At 37.4% G+C, this 27,088-nt stretch overlaps 1 protein-coding gene across 2 annotated transcripts in view; it reads right to left on the reverse strand.

The window, feature by feature from the left end:
* CDH7 (cadherin 7) overlaps nt 1-27,088 on the reverse strand; it is a 68,755-nt gene that overhangs the window by 9,985 nt on the left and 31,682 nt on the right. For both annotated transcript variants that reach the window (XM_086472518.1, XM_086472519.1), the window contains exons 3-9: nt 22,094-22,213; nt 19,746-19,913; nt 18,235-18,422; nt 9,606-9,859; nt 3,757-3,893; nt 1,694-1,815; nt 249-366 (exon numbers count right to left, since the gene is read on the reverse strand). In XM_086472518.1, the coding sequence (XP_086328644.1) occupies nt 249-366; nt 1,694-1,815; nt 3,757-3,893; nt 9,606-9,859; nt 18,235-18,422; nt 19,746-19,913; nt 22,094-22,213 (1,107 nt within the window). The remainder of the gene's footprint in view (nt 1-248; nt 367-1,693; nt 1,816-3,756; nt 3,894-9,605; nt 9,860-18,234; nt 18,423-19,745; nt 19,914-22,093; nt 22,214-27,088) is intronic.

The following is a 27,088-nucleotide window of genomic DNA, read 5'->3' on the forward strand; positions in this document are numbered from 1 at the left end:
TGACTTCTGGGGAAGAAAAAAAAAAGAGAAATATTTGAACTGCTCCGTTTGGCTCAAGGCTTTAAATGATTTGAACAACAGCTTAATTCCCTTGACAAATAATCTACAGATAAAATTATTTTGCAGGATGATTGTAGTTTAATTTGTGTCCTGACCAGAAAAGAAGGTTATGTACGTCATAATCAGCATGATATACTCAAAATGAAAGGTGTTAGTGGTGAATATTTACCCAAACAAAACATCCTTACCTTTATTGTCCTGCAGTGTAAAATTGTGGTTATTTGCTGCCTCTGCTGTTAAACTGAAGTAGAACTGATGGCCGTTTGGTGGGTCATCTTTATCAATTGCACTGATTTTCTGGATGACCTGTTTTGGGATACACGGGGGTTTCATTTTTTGGAATGGTAAGAAGAACAAATACTTGCACATTGCATAACCCCTCTGTTACCTATCAAAGTACCAGCCCTCCCTGGAGTCCTGCTCATATTACATTTTTGTTTTCTAGTCTCCTAAACACGTACAGACGCTATTAAAACTAAAATGCGACTCGACTCTTTACTTTCACTGTACTGACTTTATTGGCCAAAAGTAATGATCCACAGGGCCTGTGAGAAAGTTAGGTCTTGTCCTTCACTGGAGCCTGGAGTATGAACTGCATGGCAGCGGAAGAAGGGTGTCTTCTGATAATGTAGTTATCAGTGGCTGCAATCAACGTTGCAAACTTTCGCAAGGAGATGATAATGCTTTTGAGCATTTTAATTCAGGATTTTCTTTTTTAATATCATGAAAAATAAAAAGCTGAATTGTAAAAATATTAATACTTCTGGGTTTTCTTTTTTATTATTATAATTTTTTTCTATAATTCTGTGAAAATCTGCCTCTAACAAGTGTCACCATTGCTTTAAATCCATAGAGTGAATACTCGGAGCTCACAGTTCTGACTAGATCACAGAGAAAACAAACAGGTACTCCAATAAGAGTATGCGTATTCTGTGTTTCTCATGAACACAAGCTTAATAATCGTAGTGTTTTCTGTAAGGGTTTAAATTATGCTGTGATTTTGAAATGTGCAATAAACAACATCTGCCACAGGAAGGACAATATTCTGGGAGAAGGCAAAAAAGTTTAAATCTCCCAGGAAATATGTAGGATCTATGTGGGTGAAACATCTACTAGTTTTCTGGGAGAGAGAAGAGAGAATGAGGAAATATATATATTTTCTGTGGTCTTACAAAGCAGAGGAAAAGTCCAAATATGAAAAACACCAAGGATAAACACCACCAGATACTTTAAATTGAGTCTAGGACTACTTGGAAGACATTTAGGGAGTTAAAAGCACTAGGGAATGTGGTAGGAATACATCTCCCTTGTGAAATTGTGGCCTTACGGCCCACACTTCCTAAGGGAAATATTATTCAAAATCAGGTAAGTTTAGTAAAATGTGTCAGTTATATCAGTAAGAAAGCCAGAGATTTGAGCAGTACCTTCAACAAGTAATTTTTACACCTGAGTTTTTCCCTTCAGGGGTATGGTGAAGATGTTCAGGTTTGGTTAATATTTGCTTGTGCTACACATCAAAGCATCATTTTTACTGCCATAAGCTGGTTATGTTCTATCTTCAAGCTGGTAGGCTTTCATAAGGAATGGCTGCCTATCTGATAAAAATGAACATAAAAAAACTATCAAGCCATACCTGACCAGGTTGAGCATTTTCACAGACAGTTGTCTCATACTCCATGGCAAACTCAGGGGCATTGTCATTGATGTCAAGGATAGTGATGGCTATGTAGCCTCTCCCAATCTGTGCTGGATTCTCTACAGGAATAGAAGCCAGCAAAACAATCAAGAAGAGCTCCTTGCAAGTTATTCTTTGGGTCAGTACGTTTTTTATTTTCATTCTTCTTTTGCATATACACTGCAAATTGATTACAATCCCTCCTAGAAAGACAAAGGAAGCTCTTGGCTTGATCTTCTGGATCTAGTGGAAACAATGTTTATGTTTTCCAGTCACTTAAATTAAACTAAGATTTCACTCTTAGGTTTAAAGTGAAAATCGAACACACTAATCACAGCATTGAATCACCTCATATGGAAGATTAAGAGCAAGATGATGTAAAACCATGGCCAAGGGTATAGCTAGCCAGAACAGCACTATTCGTATCAAGAATAACATGGTTATTATGGGTTAAATAATTTTTTTATTGCAATTCAGATTTATCAGGCTATTAAGAAGTTAAAAACAGAGTTCCATCAGCTACACAGAAAAAAGGAGGAAACTGTATTTCCAAGCAAATCCCAAAGTGCACACACAGCTAAGTATTTCAACACTGTCATTAACATGTTGAACACCTTAAAGATGAATCACATTCTTAAACTGATGCACATCTCTAGCTAAAATATGAATCCATTCAGGGTCAAATGTCATAATTTAATCTTAAACAGTAGATATTTTTGGACTAAGCATAAAAGGTATCAATGTGTGCTATAATTATTTTGCTAGATAACACTTCAGTTTTGGAGCAGGGAAAAGAGAGAGTGGTGATATTAGTGACAGAGCAGGGCAGAGTGAAAAACAGTACAAACTTTCAAATATGTATCATCTTTTTATAGGATATTGCAACCAAATTTTAGTAAATATTGTAAGTATTTAAAGCATTGCATCCAAATGTAGATAACAAAGTGCTTTGTTTTATTTTGGTTTGGGTTTTTTTTCATTTCATACGTGAAATACCAGAGGAGCAACCAATTTTGACACCAACTTTTTTCTCTGCTGATCTAAGCTTATCAAAAATCAGGCCAGGAACATAAATTAAAGTATTGTAAGGTATTACTCATGCTCCCAGACTCTCACTTGTGTCAGACATGCCCCTTGGCTACCTTGCAAGTTTTGTTACTGCCCAGGAAAATGTGTGGTTTCCTTGCTGGCCTCCTAGACCAAAATTCTGCTCCTGAGAATACAAGATTTATTCATACAGACACTAAATGATAAATGTCAGCTTTCAGGTTAAACATTAAATTAACCTCACTGAAAGCAAGAAGTGAGGATTTTTAAAATAGCAGGCCAGAGAACTGATAACTCTTATTATCACAGCCCAATAGAGTAGTAATAAGGATGAAATTTGAAGAAATAAATTCTTCAAATATAAAGGCAAAAATATATAGTTTTTCACAGAATGTACTCAGAGCTGAACAAGTTTAGGATTAAACTTGCAATAACAGAAATCTAATTGTATGTGTTTGAAGGGTTCAATTCTTCAACACTTTTCATCTTACACCAGAAAAGATATCAAGTACAAAATACCCTCTACAGTCTTACTTTAGAGCCAGGAAAGTGAAACCACACAAGCTTTCACATCCCCTTTCCTTCATACCTTTTAAGAATGCTGTGGTTGACCAGCGGCAATCAACTCTAAGTGAATGCCATCACCAAGATGGGCTAACTGCTCTCCTGTATATCCCATATCATTTTTCCTCTAATGATACTTGGTCTGATACTGCTGACTTAACATATTTAATCTTCTTTTGTACTTGATTTTCAGGAGTCAAAATACTACACAAGGTGTGAGGCAAAGGAAAGAGCAAACACTTAATCTGTGTATTTCTTAATTGTTATCACAGAAGTTTCTTTTACACTAAGAAGGTATTTTTTTCTGCCATGGTTTGAAACTCTCGTAATTTCTCTCAATGCAGCTGATCACAACCAAGCCTGAAGTTTTACACATAAACAGCCAATAAAATCTTTAAATTGTTACTTACGACTCTCCATAGCCAAAACAGTGATATTATGAACAGCATTAGTTTCCCTGTCCAAAGATTTGGCAGTTGTAATGACTCCACTGTTGGCATCAATATTGAAATACCTCTCCAGGTCTGTGTTTCGATCTATTGAGTACCTAGGTGAAGGATGAAAGAAAGCTTTTGATTTATGTTAAATTACAGCGTATAAAAATGTTTCAGTGGTTTCTTATTAGAAAGTTTCCACTTTTTCCCCATTTTGAGCTTTGTTCTGTCCAGTTTCTCCAGGGCATTGGGAGAAGCAAAGCCGTACGCAAAGGCAAGTGAGTTACACAGTGACCTGTGCTGAGAGTGGTGAGCTCTGTTCCCATAGTGTCCTCTTAAGTGAGTTTATAGATATTCCCCTCTCTTTTCTTTCTGCCTCTCTGCTGTAAGGCAAGCTTTCATTTGTGCATGCAATAGCGTCCTCCCGAATCCCAGCTAAGCAGAAGGCAAGTGGGAAGTTCACTACATGGCTGTACCAGCCAGGCACAGCTCCCATGGGGGCTGGCAGTGGGAGCATAGAGCTTTCTATCACCGACAGAAGAGCCCCTGAGTCACCTAAAGCTTCAGGGGCAGGGAAAAAAAGAGATGATGTAGAGTAGGTCAAGGGATTGCATGTCATCACTGTCAGCTCCCGGTGCTTTACTGTCATTAGAAAAACACAGGCTCATGCCCTTAACTCTTTGGCTTAACAGATCTTTTATCTCCAAATTTGTTTTAGGAAGGGGAAATGAGCTCCTAGCAAACAGAAAACAGCATAACAGAAAAGATCAAAGAGCCTGTGGGTGTTTTGCTTATAACCCTTTTGAGAGAAAGGGACAGTTGATTAGGCAGATTCGGATTTACAGCTGGAATATTCTTGACATTCGATTTAATGTTGTGTCAGATTCTTGCACCCTCATTTACATCAAGTATGTACTCCAGAGCACTTCCCTACACTCAGGATGAATTAAAATGTCCAAATCAGACCAAGAGTGATCATTACAATTACTGTCACACTGATGAAGCAGTAGATTATTGATATAACATTAACCAAATCCTTTGAACAACGTGGAAGACTTACAGAAGATAGTTAAGAAACAGGACTTCTCAGACATAATGATTTATGACATTATTTGTCCTGTGTTGTAATATACCAGCTTTCTACTTGGTTGTATTACTGTGTTTTTATCTATGCCTTTTAGCTTCAAAATCTTAATGCAGAGGCTTGTTACATAATTAGAATTATTGTACCATATTATGTCACAGTGAGAGAGACAACGGAGTGAAGAGTTGTAACAACAGTAACAGCAGTTTTCACGGATTAAGGCTCTTCCCCTTACTTTTTTTTCCCCCACATTATGTTAACTGTAGTTCATTTTTTACTTTATTTCATGCCAACACTGTTGTTTATTTGGTCAGTATTGCTCTTCAGCTGTTTTGTGGCTGTCAAGCTTCCCCATGACACTATGCCTGTCACCTCTGCTATGTAGTCAGTCTTGGCAGGCCCTGCAGCTGGGACTCAACCTCCTGCCAGCCCTTAGATTTCCCAATTATTAACACTATCACTATGGAATTTGAAGAGACAGAGACCTTTCTCAAAAAAAAAAAAGTAATAAAGAAAGAAAGAGAGAGAAGGAGGAAGAGAAGGAGGTGAGAAAGAAGAAAGAAAAGAAAGCAAGAAAGCTATCAAAAGAAAGGAAGAATGCAATAAAAAGAAAGCAATAAAAAGGAGGGAAGAGAGAGGAAGGAGGGAAGGAAGGAGGGAAGGAGGGAGGGAGGGAGGGAGGGAGGGAGGGAGGGAGGGAGGGAGGGAGGGAGGGAGGGAGGGAGGAAGGAAGGAAGGAAGGAAGGAAGGAAGGAAGGAAGGAAGGAAGGAAGGAAGGAAGGAAGGAAGGAAGGAAGGAAGGAAGGAAGGAAGGAAGGAAGGAAGGAAGGAAGGAAGGAAGGAAGGAAGGAAGGAAGGAAGGAAGGAAGGAAGGAAGGAAGGAAGGAAGGAAGGAAGGAAGGAAGGAAGGAAGGAAGGAAGGAAGGAAGGAAGGAAGGAAGGAAGGAAGGAAGGAAGGAAGGAAGGAAGGAAGGAAGGAAGGAAGGAAGGAAGGAAGGAAGGAAGGAAGGAAGGAAGGAAGGAAGGAAGGAAAAGCAAACAAGTTATATAAATTGGAAAAAAAATTCTTATGAAACAAGAAGAAAAATAATTTTTATGCCCAGAAACAAGCAGTTTCCTTAACTTATTTACAAGTGTCTTATCCATATTCAAATTCTAAAAAAACCTATTTTAAATACTTTTAATCCTTTAATTCCTTGCAGCCATTAATACTTGAAAATCTTTGAGCTGCAGGCATTTTAAACCCTTTATTTAAGCTAGTTCAAACATCAATAGTTCTCTGGTCCAAATGAGATACCCTCTTATTTTCAAAATATGTGTTACTTCCCTTCCCTCCCCCACCCCCCCATTATTGTCAAGGTTTTAGTTGTGTCTGATCTTCTAATTTCAATATTTTCTGAATTGTAACAAATCTAATTTTAATCAATATCAATATAATCCAATGTTTGGAATTTGGAATACTTATTTATAGATTAATAATTTAAACTTCTTAAATAGATCATAAAAAGTATTATGCATTAATCCTCCTTAACACATTCCAATTTTAGGTGAGTCTGGCTCTGATGTATATCACAGCAGATGCAGGACAGCTTTAAATCATATGATGATCTGTCAGTTCCCCAGACAATGTACATAGCAGGTTCACAAGCATATAGATTAACCCTCATTATTTTTCTTTGTCCTCCCTCTCAAATTCCAAACAACTTAGAAGCAGAAGAAATCTTCAAGATATTCAAGTTAAGCTGGTGATATAACTATTTTTCATGCTGGGATTGTAAAAATTAACCACATCAAGGCCAATAAACATCTTTATGTTTACACAGGAGTGAAAAGCATTCTGAGCATGAACCGCATTTATGGAACTAGATTTAATCCTACTCTACACGATTCTGCTAAAACAGATATTATACACCAGATGCTAACATCAGTGCCAGAAAACACTGCCACAGCAAAGAAGAAGCTCAGCAAAGATAAATTTCGCAAGTAAATCCATGCCAACCATCCATCTAGGACTTGTTTATACATTATAGGAATCAGCTATTTTAAATATGTTGCAAATATATAATAAGAGAGAGAGAACACTTACGTCACCTCTGAGAGTAAAACATATGCTTTATTTTTACAACTTAAGATTGCTCCTTTAGAAATTACAAAGCTACACTGGAGTCCCAAGTTCATGTTCAATGCATGAAAGTAAAAATTTAACATCACCAAAAAAGGTGACATCAAAACGAGTTCAGTACCTATGAAGTTCTTTTCTATATAAGCCCTAAATGAACAATAATAACAAATGAAACTTAGTACTGACTTTTAAATGTGTGTGTGTTCCTCCTTGTGCAGATGTTTAAGTTCACAAAATCCCTGAGTCAGAAGTATTATCCTCTAGATGGGACCTGATGAGATGCATCCTAGAGCCCTGAGGGTTTTGAGTTGCCAAGCCACTGTCCGTGATATTTGAAAAATAATGGCAGTCAGGTGAAGTCCCTAGTGACTGGAAAAGGAAAACATTGCATCCATTTTTAAAAAGGGTAGAAAGGAGGACCTTGGGATCTACTGACCTGTCAGCCTCACCTCTGTGCCTGGGAAGATCATGGAGTAGATCCTCCTAGAAGCTATGCTAAGGCACATAGGAGGTGATTTGAGACAGCCAGCATGGCTTCACCAGGGGCAAGTCCTGCCTGCCTGACCTAGAGGCCTTCTATGATCGAGTGATTACATCAGCGGACAAGCGAAGAGATATGAATGTCATGTATCTGGCCTTCTGTAAGGCCTTTGACATGGTCTCCCACAAATTTCTCTATATTGGAAATGGGTGGACTGTTCGGTGGATGCGGAATTGGTTGGATGATCACATCCAGAGGTTAGTCGTCAACGGCTTGATGTCCAGATGGAGATCAGGGTGACAAGTGGTGTCCCTCAGAGGTCCGTGCTGGGACCAGTGCTGTTTAATACCATCATCAGTGACGATGGGGTCGAGTGCTCCCTCAGCAAGTTTCCAGATGACACCAAGCTGAGTGGTGTGGTTGACAGGCCTGAGGGATGGGATACCATCCAGAGGGACCTGGACAAGCTTGAGAAGTGGGCCCATGTGAACCTCATGAGGTTCAACAAGTCCAAGTGCAAGGTCCTACACGTGGGTCGGGGCAGTCCCGGGTATCAATACAGGCTGGGGGGATGAGGGGATCAAGAGCAGCCCTGCAGAGAAGGTCTTGGGGATACTGGTGGACAAAAAGCTGGACATGAGCCGGCAATGTGCGCTCACAGCCCAGAAGGCCAACTGTATCCGGGCTACATCAAAAGCAGTGTGGTCAGCAGGTTGACAGAGGTGATTCTGCCCCTCTACTCCACCCTGGCGAGACTCCACTTGCAGTGCTGCGTCGAGCTCTGGAGGCCTCAGCACAAGAAAGACATGGAGGTGTTGGAGTGGGTCCAGAGGAGGCCACAAAGATGCTCAGGGGGCTGGAGCAGCTCTGCTGTGAGGACAGGCTGAGAGAGTTGGGGTTGTTCCCTGGAGAAGAGAAGGCTCCAGGGAGACCTTAGAGCGGCCTTCCAGTGCTGAAAGGGGGCTACAGGAAAGGTGGGGGTAATCTTTAGCAGGGCCTGTTCCAACAGGACAAGGAATAACGGTTTTAAACTAAAGAGGGTAGGTTTAGACTAGATTTAAGGCAGAAATATTTTACAGTGGGGGTGGTAAAACACTAGCACAGGCTGCCCAGAGAGGTGGTAGAAGCCCCATCCTTGGAAACATTCAAGGCCAGGTTGGACGGGGCTCTGAGCAACCTGATCAAGCTAAAGATGTCCCTGCTCACTGCAGGGGGATTGGACCAGATGGCCTTTAGAGGTCCCTTCCAACCCAAAATATTCTGTCATTCTGTTATTCTATGATAGATGCTTTACATGTTCTTTGACAATTTATATTACTACTCTGCATTAGAAAAGTAACACGTAACTCATTCCTGCTTTAACTTAGGTGGTGAGTCTTTGTCCTTGAGCTTTGACCTTAGATATAGGCAAACGTATGATTGATACTTTGTGTTTTCTTTATGAACCTGGACATTAAATTGTGGAAGACTTGCAGGTCCTTCATGCCCTGAAGGCAAAGGAAGAGGCCCTTGACAGTTTTTATGTGTCTCTAGTGTTCCCAATCGAATGGAAGGTATTTGGGGGCAACAGAATTTACAAAAGACAAAAGAGTGTTGCCTTTAACCATCCTGACTAGGACAGGATGTGTCTTGTCCTATCCATTTCTCTCACATAAAGAGTTTTTTCTAATGTTACTGTGGGACCATTCAAGAGTCTATGTGCTATTACATTCTTGTGCATAGTGCACACAGAAGATGAATCATTATACACAGACACACACACACAAACATATATATATAAAATATTTTTTTTTTGGGTCCTGGTTCATTTAAGAGAAAAAAATAGACTCTTCCTAAATTTAGGGAGAAATAAATATGAATAATATGTTGAGGGTTTTTTTTCTTTGGAATCCTGAAATTATAACTTCTTTTCTCTTCTTTGTTTTACAGAGATTTAAATACGTTACTTTTTCAAAGGTTCTGTAGTTCGGGAGTATAAAAGTCAAAATAGGCAAACTCTTAGGACATTTCAGTCTCCCTCTGCAAGGCAAAAAAGTGAACTGATTGCTTTCAGTGTAACCAAAGACCCTCCCACAACAAAATGAACAACTTCAGTACAAAGGCTAAATAAACACACAATTAAGTTGTCTTAAAATTACCTGACAGGACTGTTTGAGGCATCTGGATCATGGGCTGCTACAGTTCCAATGATGGTGCCGACCTTTGCTGCTTCAGACACCACCATGGAGTACAAACGTGAAGTAAACACAGGCGGTTCATCAACATCCTCCACGATTATCTTCACTGTTGTCATGTCACTGAAGGGTCCCAGACTCAAGAAGCGAGGGTCAACATGCATATTGGCTGCTTCTATCCTCAGGGTATAGCTTGTCTTAGCTTCAAAATCCAGCTCCTATACAGATTAAAGTTATTTGGGAATTTTATTACCCAGTGATGTTGCTGCAAAACTGTTTTATTTACAACGGTCAGTAAGCAAGCAATGGACTTTGCCATTTGTATTGAACCGGCACTTTTGATCCACAGAGCATAGTTGATGTCTCATTTTTTAGCTTATTAAAAAAATGCACATTAATTTTTTCCACCTTCATTCCACTTTAATTTTCTTTGATGAAATTATTCTTTTGGAATAAATACTGTATTGGAATTAAAAATTACCCCCCACAATTAACAGGAGATCTGTGATCTGGAGGAAAGTCCCGTAAAGAAAATTATTTTGGACACAAAAAAGCATCTTACCTCACAAGCAATTATTGAAAGAAAACATCATGTTAATATTATCACCATTTACCGTGTATCTATAGTCTTTGTTTGTCAGTCTGCACCAAATGCCCAGATAACTATTCCTTTGCAATTCTAAGTTTAATCATTACGAACAGCAACAAAAGACCCAAGCATTTCTAAAAGTGCAGTCTGGTTACTCAACTAGCTTTTCAAACTATAATTCCAAGTGCATGAAAAGATTAAAAAAGGTTTTCTGCAGTTCTGATTCTGAATACATCACAGGGATCTGACATGTGCTTGCAAAATAATCTGACAGCCTCTGCAAAACATTCCTGTACTCACTCAGAGGAGCAGCAGAGGTGAAGCACACATCTGTTGACCTACAAATGCAAGGGTCTAGGTTTTCCATCAAGTTACAGTGGGATAAATCCCAAACGAGCACCTTAAAGTCAGCGATTATGCTGACTTCACAATACAGCTGTAAACAGTCTAGATGTAAAAATGAAAATGAATTGCAACACATCACACTCAGAAAGGCACTGAACTTTTATAAACTCTGTGTGGCAGTAAAAGTCTTCTCTGAACGGGAATATATGGGATCCTCATGTTATGCAAGTGCTTACTTTTTGCACTAAATCAGAGCGGTAGTATCCATAGCTCTCCAAACAAAGATAAGCCATAAAAGAAAGGTTGTCTGGGCACTGGTCACTACACTGGATACAACTGGTCAGTATTTATTACTACAGCATGTTTAAGTGTTTTTAATTTTCATTGTGGTTTGATATTTAGAGCACAATATGTCTGCTATGAAACAAACATCACAGCCGTAATGCAAATGTAATGTGGTGTTAGGATGATGAAAAATGTCTCAGAAACTGTTTTGTATGATAATAACAATTAGGCTCTTCATCAGTCACCAGTAAGGGAGTCTCAGTAACTGGAAGAAGTAAAAAATCTGCTTTTAGCAACATGAATCCTGCCCTAGGATTCCCTCAGACATCTTCTGGTACCCAATGCTGCTGACAGTTTCCAAAAGCTATAAGCCTCCTTGTTAATGTAAAATAAATTAAAAAATCTAACTATGTACACATACAGCAGGGAACAGTTGGTGTTTAGAAGAGGGGAAGTATGGATTGGCAAAGGGGTTTTACAACACCAAATGGTGTTGTGTTATACAGGGACAGTAATATTGTTTTATTGTAGTTCTTTGTACCAGAGTCTGTCTCCTGTGGGGTGTGACATTGTCTACAAAAGCTACAGTCACCATCCTCGGTCTGTTCCTATAAGATACACATCCTCAAATCCTATGGTGAATACATAGGTGCCAGGTTTTGAGGCAGAATGTAATCTGGGAAATTAAACAAAACCTCTAAGATATGATTAGTATGCAAAGTTCTTGACCTGGTGGAAATGTTTCAACAATTCGTAGATAATATAATGAAGTCATTACATACTGCAGACACTAACGAAAGACTGCAAAAGTGAACTGAAAAGATTTCCTTTTTTTTGTCTCTTCTTATCTAATTATCACTGATGTCTATTACACAAAGAGCATTATTTAACTGGCCTTCGGATCATGCCTTCATTATTTCCTGCTATAACAAAAGCACAAGATTCAAATAATGGAATACCAACTTGACAGACTACAACACTCACTACATCAGTGTTGAAGGTTAAATGGACAATGTATACTTCAGTCCTTCAGTCCAGTGAATAGAGCCTGACAGCTTCATTAATACCTGTGCATTAGTGTTATCTGATTAGATCCTGTGCAGGATCCATTCATCTTTCTCTCTCTTCAGTGTTTGCAGGGTCTTTCTTTCTCTCTTTCTTTCTTTTTTTTTTTTTTTTTTTCTTTTAAGGGATAGGAATTTTATCCTGCCTGAAGAAAATTACAAAACAAGCCATCTATATTACAGAGGCTGTATATGAAGTTGTCATTCATAGGAAGCCCATTTCTGTAATGTTCACTTTTTATTCTATGGTAACTTTGTAATAATGTACTTTTCAGAGGTAAAAATCCCATTTTTAAGCCCAGTTGAGGTTTTATATTGAAAACTGCAGTACATCAAACAAATGCACATTATCTTTCAAAAGAACCATGGAACACTCAAGTTCTTACATTGTAAACTCTGATACTGAACTGAAAGAAAATTTTCTAGCTGAAAAAAAAAAAAGTGAAATGTTAACAGTAACAGAAAGATAGCTTTTCACTCAAAAGCTTATGCATAAACCCCCCATTTTTATAATTGCCAGTATTACTCTTAGAATGAACTCAGGTTTTAGGACAATCTCTTAGCAGTCAATTTCTATGAGAAAGTACTTTGCAGCACTATTTTCACATTTTTCCCTCTAACGTTCAGATTGCTTGGTGATATTGGTGGTAGGGCTGTGTACTGGGGGGAGAAATAAAGGCAAAGTGAGCAAGAACTGCACCGTGGTAAATCTTAATGCATGTCACTCGCTACAGTAAGATGTGACAACCCTCTCTCAAAAGAGTTTTCTTTTTTTTTTTTCTGCACTTAATTCCACTAAAATCTCTCCATAGCCTTCAAAATGTCTTGGATCAGATCTTATAACCTTCCAAAAAGTCATATATGATACATATAATAAAAATATACCTTGCAGCCTGTTTTATTATTAAATTACCATTACTACTTTAAGCACTAAGTATCTGATAAAGGTGAAGGTGGATAAAGATCATCTATCGGGTTTTAATCTTAAGATGTTTTGCTACTAAGCTATTATTATTACTGAAATCTAACTACAGCCTGCAACTTTGTGAATAAAGTGAGATCTGTACTTACACCATGCCTTTTTCAGTATACTATTTTTAAGAACAGTGCTTTGGAAACTACAAACAATATGGTCTTGTGTATGCATTTTGCTTAGAAAGTGAAGCCGAGATTCCATTCATGCGTATTACAATCAGGATTCTGTGAACAGTCAACAAGGATTCACTCTGAAATTGTACACAAATAGGTTTGAGTGGACACTTCAGAATTTGTTGTATTAAATGACTGAACTATCATTCGCTTCCATAAACGTTTCTTGAATTCTAAGGTTGCTACTGCAGAGACAAATTCAACACATTTTTTAAAACTCAAATATATTCAGAAAAATTACACTTTTCTTCCAAACACCCTCACCACTGTGAAATGTAGCTATGCAAATTATCTGAGTCCTTACTAACAGAGCATTGATAGCAGAATGTAAATTACAAATGAAACCGCAGGAAGGAATTGATCCTACTGTACAGATGGAGAACTGAGTCACAGTGTGAACCAGGATAAAATTTTCAGATACTTCTAAGAAAATTAAATGCCCAATTCCTTTTCAAAACCTGTACGTTACATTTTTTTTCTGAAAAGATCACCGAAGATGCACGTTTTCCTAAATCCTGCTTAAAAGTAACTTACACATCTAAATTAGTTCGGAATTCACCACAGAGGGTGTGCCTATGGGACAATAAACTCTCCCATTATTTGCAACATCAGGGGTCTAGCATGGAGTTTGAGTAGGTGGTATGTTTAGACTGCTCTGTACACGATGAAAAAAAGGAAGAGGTTTCTTCTGGTTCATTTGACAAGTGAGAACTTTTCATTTATTTATTATTATTATTTAATAAAAGATAGTAGTAGTAGTAGTAGTAGTAGTAAAAGAGAAAGTAGGCGAAGAAAAAATCGGAAGGTTTCCACAGTGACTTGAAACTACTTGGCAACAAATTGTATGAACATAGCAGGTTACAGAAAAAGACCTCCACTAGTTTTCCCACCACTTTCCCCCCTTCCTGTAAGCTGAGAATACCGCTCTGAACTGTGCTTATGGGTCCCATTCACTTGTCATTTATACCAGCTTCTGTAAAATACAGTTTGCCTTCTAGCATTTTTCATATACTATTGCAGGTTGGAAACAGAGCATGAATCAATCCTAAAAACAACATATGTGCTTTTGTATACTGTCCTAGATATATACTGGATAAAATTTTTATATATGAATTTTGACAATTAATGCAGTTAATGTATTGCAGAAGAAGGTAGACTTTATTTTTTAGTGTCACTAACCAAGTAAATGGTTCAATACTGTTTTTACCAGCTCTTGTCATAAGATGAAAGTCTTCACTGTTCTCACAAAAAAATCAATTCTACCCAGACTTAGCCACTTGTTATTTTTAAGCCATAAATTCATGAACAAAATTTAGTTCTTGTCCCAAAGAACATTTTGAAAAAGTTTGAAGGTTTGTTTTTTGGGTTTTTTTTTCCTAGAATGAACTTAAGCAACTTGCTGGAATACATGAAGTTCACATCTCATTCATTTAATTCTGATTCGAACACCCTAACCAGGAGAAAAGAAAATAAGGTGTCACAAGTGCTTGAAAAGCCCTATAGCAGCAAATATTGTGCAGTGGTACAGCATGCATGCTCCTTTCTTGTGCTGCGTAAGGTAGTACAGTCCTACCCTTTACCCTTTGGAGGGATAAAGACCAAGTGAATGAAAACACAGAGAACGTATTCCTCCCTTGTCTGATTCCGTGTGGTCAAGGGAGTTCTTATAAGAGTACCAGCCTACTGTCAAAACAATACGTTAAGCTGAGGTTTAATCTAGGAGCTGGTATATACTGACATGAGGCACTAGGCAGCAACAGCCCCAGCATGTTCAGGAACATGTAATCCCCAGTCCTGCTATGGCTATAAAAACTATGAGCAGAACTACAGCTACTATTTGAAAAATAGCACTGTTCTGAAACAGTTTAGAGAAAAATCCACCCTGAGTAAATCATGGTAGCCAAAGAGATATCTGGATTTAGCAATGTAGAAGTGATATAAATGAGGGAAGAGCACTCTCCATATTTCCATGAATATCACTGTTAGAATAAAACCACGATTATTTTTTTCTGCTGAGTTTTGATGTTTTGAAGTCTCTGCGTCACAGGGTGCAGAGAAGAAATGTCTTTAAATGTGCACGGAAAAAAACAAACCAAACCAAAAATTAAACACACACAAAACATTCCCCACTTTTGCCACCTCTCAAATCAATATATGTATTAGTCAAGTCTTGTACACCGAAGTAATCCTGGGAAATACCTAGCCATGTAACATTTGTCTCTAATATCACAATTCTTAGTATCTCTCTTTAAAAAAAAAGTTCATTTTTCTGAATTTATATATATAAATAATTTATTTGCCATTTTCACTGATCCTTGGGCATTTTCTTTCATATTCCATCCACTTGAAGCATACAAAAATCCTGCTTTGCTCATTTAAATCTCACTTTTCTCAATTATTTTTTTTTTACACAAAAACTTTTGTTTTTTACTTGACGCTATGTGTTAAAAAAAACCTTGCTTTTTAGTGATGAAGTCAACTTTTCAAGTGGTCTCAACACAGTTATGCTTCTAAAAACAGAATGTTAAATCCTCAGTTTGTGTGTGGAACTCCGATAACCAGGTGCCAAACTTTCTCCATAACACCCAGCACAGAAATGAGTGGAGCAGTGCCTTCAGCTGCTTAGAGATACTGGCGGTGATTTTCATGCCTAACCTGCTGATCTGTATGTACGATTGCAGCAAAAGTATGCAAAGCTGAAGCATGCATTTGCATTTAGAACCAGAGCGTGCCTTTTCAGAAGTCTTTGCCTTGGCATTTTACTGCTCGATGTGCACACAGTCATGTCATCTGAGCATATAAATACACACAAGTTTAAAATGATGGGCATGTGCTTGGAGGCTGAGCTGTTTCTCAATGCCTTGGCTGATTCCAGGGGCATGAAAAGGAGAAAGCTAATTGCCCTCAGAGGTGTACAGAGCTTCATGTGCCGGATTGTAAAATGTTTAGACAGATTCCAAGCTACAGACTTAATTTCTTCCGATTCCTTACTAACAAGCACACGTTATCATTCAGGGATAAGCTCTGCACAACTCCATAGTGATCTGGCAGGTAAGGCTCGGTGGTTGAAGCCCATTTAACTTGCATGCACTGTCATTAATGGTCTTCCATGTACTTGTTCTCCAAAGAACAAGGTCCAGTTGCCTGTTAGCCACTGTGCTTGAGCTTATTTTCTTCCCTCCTAGCCAATGTTCTCTGCAGGGTTGGCAGGGGGGATCTTTCAGCCTTGGGCAAGGCACCAAGTTCCCTGGAGTGCATAACAAAGAGCTAAGGGCATCCAGAGGTTTGGGAGGTGCCTCTCAGCGTGGGGATTCACCTTTGGGTATGGCAGTAATAGTAGGAAAATGAGAGAAAATTCTAATGCTGAAGAGAAAAAAGTCTGAATTCTCATGTCAAAATATGACAGCATCTAGGTGTAAAAGTGATTAGCAGATTGGAGCATTTTGTCAGGTCAAAATTTTGTAATCTTTTTAATGTAGTACAATAGCTATTTCACAGAGCACTTCTCAGGACAAATGTTCAGTACTGAAAAGTCCAGTTCAGCTCCCTAGCTAAAGTGATTATAGAAATAATAAATGACAATTATTTGGTCCACTATACAGCATTGGAATCAGGATATTCCAGGAACAAACACCATGACTACAAGAGCATACTAGAAATTAAAATCAACTCATCAGTTCTCAAATTAAACTGCTGAATATGTTGCTCACTGTGGCACTGATAAACGCTCTCCCTCTAGGATAGGCATATTTCTTCCACATCTCTGCTCAAAACCCTTAAATGAGCAAATTGAAGGAGCAACGTTGAATTTAGCTGTTGAAAAAAGAGACAACTAAATTTTCATCACTTATATTTCAAACGTGCTAAGCAGAAATTAGCAGAGTTTGCAAGAATCCTAAAATGGATGTTTTTGCCTTGAAAAAGATGATTCACATTACGCATTACGCATATTACGGCCTGATCTTTCAAGGATGCTGAACATTCTCCATTTGCTGTGACATCTATGGATGCTTACCAGCTCTCAGCAGGTGTTCAGGGCGCCAGAAAATTAGCCCTTTGCTTTGCAACAACATGCAGTATTAACTTTTTTCAAAGGAAAAATGTTACTGAAGTTTTATATTGCCTTAGAAAGGAATTGATGCACCAGAGGAGGAAAAAAAACCTCAACAAACCAAAAACCCACATAGGTGAAGCTTGCAGAGAGTAAAGAGTGTATAGGGAAGAAAAAATCTGCTATGGAATCATATTAATTAACTACAAATATAGGTCCTTGATCAGGAACACACACATATTCTAAAATGCCAAGTCAGTCCCACATTTTAGGGCCTATTAAAGGGCTTAGCAGAGTTAGGGCCATAGGTTCAGTATTGTCCTTGCCAAGCATTCATACATTAAGAGTATGAAATTATATGAGAAGAGATTCTTCTGTCTAAGCTGTACGAGTTTTTTCCTGTTCTGCTTGAAATTTAAATTTTGTTGCAAAATATTTCAGCACACTTTTATTTTGTAAAAGAGTACTTTAAAATGTGTTGCAGTAAGGTAAGAATGCTGACTTTTAATATTTTTAATGTAAACATGATTTTTCATTTTAAAATTATAGTTTTCCAACTGTACATATAAAAAGCCAAGAAAAAATACTTCTTTAAATATTTCAATTTTTTTGAATTTTTTTATTATACATTATCTTGTAAAGCAACTATTCTTACTGATACATAATTTCAACGTTAGTAATTTGTGCCTTCTGAATAGAGCAACATCAGCAAAAGACAATTATATATACTTTTTTAAATTACATTTGGGTTCCATTTTGTATTTGGAGCTCGCATTTTTACTGTAAGATATATTCTCACATTTTCTCTTTAATACAGAGACAAGTGAGTCCCATCCAAACTAGTATGTGCAGGAGCTTTAAAAAAACAACTCGTCAAAACAATACAGCTATTGCCAAAAAAATCCCACAAGAATTTTCAGTGTAAGCCATTCAAAAGCTCAAAATCACACACACATGCACACACTGAAGTCAAGAGGAAGTATGTCAGTGGAAACTTTTATAGCAGATAAGGCTCTTGTTCTTATAATAAGAACGGAAGCTCATGTTCTTGTTACCTACCCTCATCTTGCACAGATCCAAACAGAATCAGTGAGAAAAAGTCAGACTTACCTTCTGAATTGTTATGATTCCCTCCTGGGTGTCTTTGTCAACAGAAATTTTGAATACTCCCAAACCATCACCGTCCACAATCTTATACTCCATTTCAGCATTAGGTCCCACATCTGCATCTGCAGCTTTTATTCTTGCCACCACAGAAGCCACTGGCAAAGACTCTGGGACGTTATACTGATACGATCCTGTGAAATTTAAAAATTTAATTAATTCAGAGTCTTCTGGGATTGTAGGCTAAAAAACTCTACCCTTCTTAAAATCTACCTTTCTTTAAATCATGCACTTGAATATTCATTCAGGCTACAGGATGTATTCAGTTTAAAATAGAATTTCCCTTTTTTTGATAAGTTTTCCATGTGATGGACTCAGCACTATAGGCCTAATTTCTTCCTATGATGAGAGAAGTACAAGTCGCAGATGCAAAAATTCATCATCATCAAGTAATTCAAAACTTAAGTACAAATCGTGAGGTTAAAGCCTGCTAGAGTTGCAATGCAGAAAATATTTTACTCTGCTTTCAACAAAAGAAGAAACAAAGCAAGTAAGTCAAATAACAAAAAATTCTTATTCTTTTATAGCTGGGTATTGTCATCAGGCAGTTTGCAATCTGACTATGCCTAGAAACTGATATATATTAATTTCTCTAACAGTAAATGCACCATCTGCATTCTTGAAAATTCCAGCTTTTTCGTTCAAGTAGAAAATGATATATATGATGTCAAAAGGCTATCTGAGTGAAGTCTGTAGCCAATAACACCCTCACCTTCAAAAATAACTTCAGTTATTCTATTATTATTTCAAGCAGTTGGTGGCTTGAAATAACAGGAAATCTATTATGTATAGATCTACTTTTTATATCATTGGAGGTGAGGCTGGAGTGGATGTGAATATATTCTTCACATTATTTTAATACTACTTAACAAGGACTTTTTTTTTTTTTTTAAGAAAAAAAGCACCCCAGACAGACTGCTATTAATAAACTGAGCTCTTCAGGTTTGAGCATACACCTGTGTGCTCCTTTCTTTGGTTAGGATGAGAGCCACCTTGGTCAAAGAAGTAAATGGACGGAAGATGACTTTCCAGCTCTTCTATGATTTAACTCCTTAAGAGACACTGTACGCACAAGAGAAATCTTGCTAAAATGCCAAAAGAATATGAAGGATTAAGTCAATTAAAGAACTATGCATCCTGAAGTCCAGCTGGCAAGAGCTAACTATCTATTAAGGTGCATCTTTTTTTCATCTTTTTGTCCATAAAAAGGAAGTAAAATACATTAATAAAGGCACCTGCTGTACATCATTTCACCTGGTCTGAAGCATATTAGGTAAAGAAAAAAGATTCTTACCATGCAGTAATAATAAAAATATACCTTGCTGTCAGGGATTCTCACAGTCTTTAACATGGAAGCTGAGGACTTTCACTCTTTGTTTAGAAATAACATGACATGCAAAGAAAATAACAATGTTTAGAAAAAATATTACGAGTCATATTTTTACAAAGTAACTTACGTCGTGGAAAGCGAGGTGGGTTGTCATTAACATCAGTCAGGGTGACAGTTACAGATGTAGTCCCTGATAATCCACCATTCTGCCCAACCATGTCCTTTGCTTGAATAACTAGCAGGTATTGGTCCTTGGCTTCTCTATCCATATTCGGAAGGGCAGTCTTGATAACACCTGCAGTAAGATAAGATATGTCAATGGTTGCACAAGCAAATATATTACCGTGAAAGCTGAGTTTGCCTTTAAAGGGTAGATCAATGATTGCAACAAGAGTGGAAAGAATTAATTTCAACACTAATATCACAGTTTTTGACTAGGAGCTGAACTGACATACTACAAGCTTATTTTAAGTAATCACCAAAATCCACCAATTTTTATTTAGTCCTAGATTCTTTGGGTAATGCCATCCATGACTGTTTTTTCTGAATATCTTCTTCCTGAACCATAGACTTCATAATGTCTTGGGTAGTGCTCACTTCCCTGGAAGACATCATCTTCCATGTTTGATTTCCCACTCTTTTAGAGCTAGGAAGAACAGAATACTCTGCATTCATTTTTAAGATCCAAGGTCAAGAGTCATTTCACAATGTCTTGCATAGCCATTTACCACATAAACTATTACTAATGTTGATATCATGCCACACTCCACATATGTATGAAATTATCAACAATTCATAATTAATTGGTTTGAAATGAAAACCAGAAAAAAATCTCCATGTTTCATCCTTTTAGTTCTGCTGAGATAGATCAGAAAATAAATATGCCTTCTCAAAACGTGTGACTTCATGAATATTTCATGCTCAGTACACAGTACAGCCACCAACTCTGATTTCCAGAGAGGCAGCCATTTACTCCACCAACACTTACTGTCAGCAGCAAAGGAAACATAAACAAACTAAATAAAGGAGAGGCACATTGGGACACATATCTCTTAATCTGATATTTGTTGAATGTTTACTTAGAGTTTTATTTCTTTCTTCACTTATGAATGCAGGACTTGCCGTTAATAATCCCTGCGCTGAAACATTTATTTCACAAACAGACCGTCTGGCACTATTTCACCCATTTTACGAGATGTGTTAAAATACCATTAATATACAATTTCACAATGTTATTATTTCTACATTGCTTTTTCTGGCCTGCTTGTTTTTCTGTCATAGTTAAATTGCCAAGCAACATTAACCAATCATTTGGAAGCTAATTATCATGCACACAGGAAATTTGAGTATCACATTAAAGTGAAAATGTATGCAAACATTTCATTCTGAATCCTTAAAGATTTTGATTTAGCAGAAACTACCATATTATTGTTCGAGGGCTGTCTGCAGTCATTATGACAATATACACTATACATACATATACATGGAGAGAGAGACACAGAGAGACAGAGAGAAAACAGCTATACATCATACTTATTGCGGGGAAAAAGAACGTGCTATATATCCAGCTGAGGATGCACCTGTTACAATATGAAGATAATTATAGTACTTATTTCTGCAGATTTAGATGTTGTTAAATAGTGTGACCTTTTGGTCACAGCATTGGGATCCAGGTCTGATTCACATCAAAAACTGCTTGTGATAAATACTGTAAACAGTTTGTTTCTCTTTTGTCTCAGCTTGTCCTTCTCTGAAATAAAGATTATGACTCTTCTCTATGTTGGTGTAAGTGAAGGCTCAGGCACCAAACTGAACTGTGCAAAGCGAGAACTTATTTTCCTGTTCTATGAAATGATACAGCAGAATGGGAAATGTTTATTTAACTGACAGAGGATTAAAGATGGTATCTTGTTGTGGCTTAAAATATTCACAAAATTTCATGAAAACAGTAAAAAAAAGTTCCACCAATAATTTCGTTTGAAAGTGGGAGCAAAATGTTGTATCAGATAAGGATAGGAAGCACAGTGCTTTCTTCTTCAAACTAATAATGAAAAGATATACTTCCCACAACAAAACTACAGTTTAAAAAGTAGAATGGAGAGGTGATCATGCCGTAAATCTATACTTAAGGAAATCTGGCTATGTGACATTTAGATTTTTCCAAAACAAACATCTGTAAAAAAACTTGTTCATAGCATCTTGAAATTTTCATTGATCAGAAAGACAGTAACAGGCAGCACACCAGGGAGCTGGCAGATTGAGAAGATAAAAAGTCCCATTCCAGCAATGTCTGCTTATCACATAGCTCAGATATGCAGTTTTCATAATCTGTTTTGAAGAATAAGAGATTAAAAGGTCAATAAAATCCAAATGTATTCAATTAACCAAGAGACCATATTAATAAGTTCCTAGCAAGTTTTAATACACATTTTCTTTTTTACTCAGAATTGCTGCAGAAAGTTTATGGAAAGTTACCCGTTTTTGGCTCCACAGAAAAGTAAGGTTGCCCTTGCAAGATGCTGTAAACCACTCGAGCACTGTTGCCGTAAGTAGGATCATCTGCATCAGTGGCTGTCACTTGAACCACAGAGGTACCTGCAAAATGTTTAAGGGACTATTGTACATAAAAGATCCAACTGTCTGAATTACACTTGTTCAACATACTGTGCCAATATATAGGTGGAACAGTGTGACGTAGCTTTTTCACAACTGTTCATTATTTCCATGCTGATTCAGCTTAGAGTACAAGGTCCTCCTTGTAAACCAGTAGTATCAGCTGTCATAGAGTTCTGTCTTCCCAAATAGTCTCAGCCTTTGACTCACAGTAATAAAAACCATCTCACTCAGTAGCTTCCCCCCTCTTTCTCTGCCTTTGGTTGGTGGAGGGTATGTGAACAGTATTTCTTAAATAATGGTGATGCCAGAAGTATGATTGTGAAATACAGTAATACTTTCCCTTTGAAGAGAAGTGTCTGTCTGCATGATAAAACTATAAAAACTAGTCAGAGATTCGAATATACATACATACATCAGTATTATATGTTTTGGTAATTATATAAACATAGATATAAAAAAAATAATTTTAGCCTATAAAATTATTTACCCTTTTATAAAGAGATGGCTGAAGAGTTTCTGTTTCAGCTCAGAGAAAAACCGGTGAGAGCTGTCTCTAAATTCCTTTAAAATGTACTCATTTCCTTCAATAATCTGCAGTACTTTAGTATCAGTTGTGGTAATAATCTGCTGTATAAATATTTCTTGAGCAAGAAATGTCTCTATGTTGACAGGAACAAGAAAGTGAAATGTCTAACTGGCTAGCAAGAAGTGTATATTTTGTGAGGATCTCGTTCTGCATCCAGCTCCTATTCATTATGTTCTCCATGCCAGTTCCCATTTGTTTTTTTTCCATACAACAACTTCCATGATGTATACTGAGAGCTGAATAAATGAACACTTGGGAGCCAGGGCCTTGGCCATGGTCACCACCCCCTGATAGCCAGAAAGTATTATTTTTTCTCACTGGCAAATTGTCTGGAACATTGAGACCTTCACTTCAGCAGCCCAGGGACCCATTTAGAGGTTGGGTTGCAAATTCATATTGTAGCAATTTGGCAGATGCCCAGTAAAGGTCTTCAACAGAGGACCAGATTCCTTCATAAACTGGATTTCGACACAAGATTAGAGAAAAGCATTTGTTAAGGAGAGGGTCCATTTTCCGAATGAACACATTTTTGACATGCGAAAATGAGAGCAGCAAGTTTAGAAACCATTCTTTAAAAGCAAACTGCAATAGCAAGTATCCAGGGTGAACTTAACATAGTTGTATTCTTGTCAGTTTTATTTCGACTTTTTCAGGAAATGGGTGGGAGAAAGTTCTGAAATTCTTCATGTCTGATACAGTACATCCCTCATCCATTTCCCTCATCGTTTCAATTCTCCTTTAAGCAGATGATCATAAATGGGTCCTGGCACCAGGCTGAAGGTTTGGAGAGAGAGAGGATTAAGTGCAGCCCTCCATAAAATGGCACAGATTACAAAGGATGGGATCTACTTGAATGAATTCTGACCAGAAATGATCATTCATAAGATAGCTTTATTCACTTAAGTTATGGCCTAGCTAATCCACATTCCTGATCTCCCTTCCTGAAGTATCCGTGACAAAGTATTATGATTGCAATTCTATTCTAAATGCAATTTTTCTCTTTTGTGGACTGTCTAATATTTTTGGACAGAGAAAAGGTTATTCTCAACCTGAAAATTCACATGCAACTATTAAGTAGATGGAAGGTTTAAAAAGGAAATTGGTAGTTAATCTATCAAGTCATTCATCAGTTATGGGACTTAAAATACATCAATTTTCTGTTCACCAGTAGCTAGGAGCTTTGATTCAGATGTCAAACTGATTTTACAGATTACTCTATAGTGTAATTTCATACAGGGACCTATTTTAAACTTGCCAGAGTACAAGGGTATCATAATGACTATTCAACATCCTGTGTTCTTTGTGAAAGCCAGGCTTAGCACTTCTACAAAGTCCATAAGCCCTGTCAATGAAGCTTACAATGTCTGCAAATATTGGCAAAAGTGCTTATAAACCTCACACAGTTACGTCTTTGCTCCTTGCTCTTGCCACTTTCAAGGACTCCAGACCAATACAAGATCAAAGAAATTACAGGCTCTGTAACCTCAACAGAGAAATTTTGGAAATCCTGCAAGATTAGAAGTGCTTGTTTGCTGTAAAAAATCTATTCATGTAGAAAACAAACCCTCTGCATTTCGTGAGATGAATAAAGTCAGTATCTGAATCTAGTTGGCTTTCTCCTAAAACACATAGATCCTTTAGAAAAGTGTTTTTTTAGGTAGAAATTCTGACATCAAATTTTTCTGTACTCATCCTATTTGAGTGTAATCACTAACTAAAAAACAATTACACTTTTCTAGTCTTTTTGTGCTATTCAACTTCTCTCAAACCTGAGAGGGGACAGATCTCTTAGAACAACTGCTTTTGGCATTATTTCCTTACCAGTTGCACACAAAAACTTTGAGCTTCCAGAAGTCCCAGGCCGAGAGGGATATTTCTGCACCATGTATTTTTTAAAAAGCATATGCAAGCTAACATAAGGTATGCTAACTACGTGAAAAGTCCTACATGTAGGAAACCGGTTCCAAGGCAACATAATGCACGGAAAGATCAGTACGTGAAGATTTGCAGAGCATTTCCCAGAGGGAGCAGATTTTTCTCGAAATCCTTCAGAGGACAACCATTGCAACACAGAGCTGTCCTAATTTTTCTTGCAATGGGTTGATGTCAAATTCATATGCTTATTTTCCTTTGAAAAAAAACGTAACTGATGAAGATGTGTGGCTACTCATGGATAGTCAATAAATCTATAGGTTGATGAAAAACGGGTAGTTGCATCATAGTTCCAACTACATCATCTTACAAAAGGAGAGTTTGTGTTCCTGCACTGAAATCAAGTCTTCCTTTTATTGCTGAACACTTTGCCCTACCTCATAACCCAGGCAGTCAGCTGTCATACATGCATCCAAGACCAGGACTTACAGGTAACATGGGACAGTCCACAAACGGCACCACACCTTCCCTCCATGCAACAAAATAAATGTCCCAATAAATCTTGCTTATGGCAGCATTGCTCAGAGTCCTGTAGCTTCACAACTTTAAATACTTCTTACAGTTTGTGTATCTGATATGGGTTGAAAAAATAAATAGGGGCTATTTACTGAAAAAGTGTCTTTCCTTGTCAGATATAGAATCTTCTACAATTATTTTTCTCTACAATTATGTCTTTGCAACAAAGCTTCATTAAAAAGTATTCTACATATAGCAACTTCATAAACTTCTTCAGCAAATAGAGCAAATACTGAGGGAAAATCTGTACTGCTAATCAAAGAATGTTCCACACATTTCTTTATTGATACTAGCTAATAACACACTGAATTTTGTGTGGCTGACACAGATTTCTCTTTTTTTCCAGAATGTTTAAGCTATCATTTTCAACTTAACCTTTAATAGATATTGGTAGATATTACAGAATCACAGTAATCTGAGAAGTTGACCTATTTAAGTTCTGATATTAGGGTAAAAGCAAGCAAGGGGGTTTTGCAGAGAGGACCTTAAATTTAGAACATTTTTTGTACTTTAATTTACACAAGTAAAGATCCATCAACGTTTCCGACATGTTACAGAGATCAATGTTTTCTGTGATACAGACAGATAAAGGTTGTTGATGTTTATTTTGAGTTGGAGATCCTTCAAAGCAATCCTTTTTAAATCTCTGAGTTTATTTTTTAGAAACCGCTGCACGGAGGTTTTTAAAAGCTTGCTAGTAACTTGTATGGTATTTTACCAAAAGTTTTTACATGAGTTTGAGAAATGTTTGTGTGACTTCCTTTTTAACATTGGTGAAATAATTTAAGATAAAACTGATTTCTAAAACTAGATAAGCATCACAAATGCTTATTTTTGAAACTGCACGAACGCTTCTCAATTGAATTGTAGCCATATTAGCAAATTAAAAATAGACCTTTAAAGGCAGTCAGTTATTAAAGGCATTGACTGATAGCAATTAATGATGTGTAATATCTGTAATATACAAAACAATTCCATGATGGCATCACATTTCTACATAGTATCAGCTGCTTCTATTAATAGAAATATTAAACACCTTTACTGTCAAGTTACCCATAATACCTGCCTAATCCTTACATGAAACAGCCTGGCCTGGTTCTGCTCTGTACCAGCCAGTATGTCTGTGCTTCTGCCACTGGCCCTCACACAGAGCTGTTGCAGCAATGCCTCCACAGCCTTTCCCCTCCAGGAGTGTGAAGGGGGAGAAACAGCACCTGGAGGCAGGTTCTACCCTCTTCACTTCCCCCCTCTCCTCCCACAGCCTCCTTAGGTTGCCTTCACTTGGGGACAAAGCCCAAGACTGGTCCCAGCCCATCAGCCAAGTCAGATAAAGTGAAGCAGAGGGGGCTTCTGACTGGAAAGAGACACTTTCCCTTCGTTCAGGCTCTCAAAACCCACTACCCACTTGTACCAAATGTTTAAGTGTGATATAGAGCTCTTTTTTTTTATTTTCTTTTTTTCCTTTGGTAGAAAAATCAAATGATTCTATCCATCTCAATGAGAATTTATAAACATGGCAAGAAAGATATTTGTTGTGCTGGGTAACAAGCAAAGCTGTTGATATGTGTGGAGAGTAGAGAAGATTAAACAAAATCAAAACTATGTTGGGTATTGGAATTTTTATCCCCAATTCCCTTGGCTATAAGCCAAACAGATCAATATCTCACAACAGCTTTTTTTTTTTGGTCAACATCACAAGAACATTCTTTTAATACTCTTTTAACTATAATTTGCAATCTTTTTGTTTGAAATATAACACTGATAGATTTTTTAAGTGAGACATACTTTAAAAAAAAAAAGCCCTATGATTTTCAGATGAG

Source organism: Leptosomus discolor, chromosome 13, assembly GCF_034619465.1.
Source record: "Leptosomus discolor isolate bLepDis1 chromosome 13, bLepDis1.hap2, whole genome shotgun sequence".
NCBI lineage: Eukaryota > Metazoa > Chordata > Aves > Leptosomiformes > Leptosomidae > Leptosomus > Leptosomus discolor.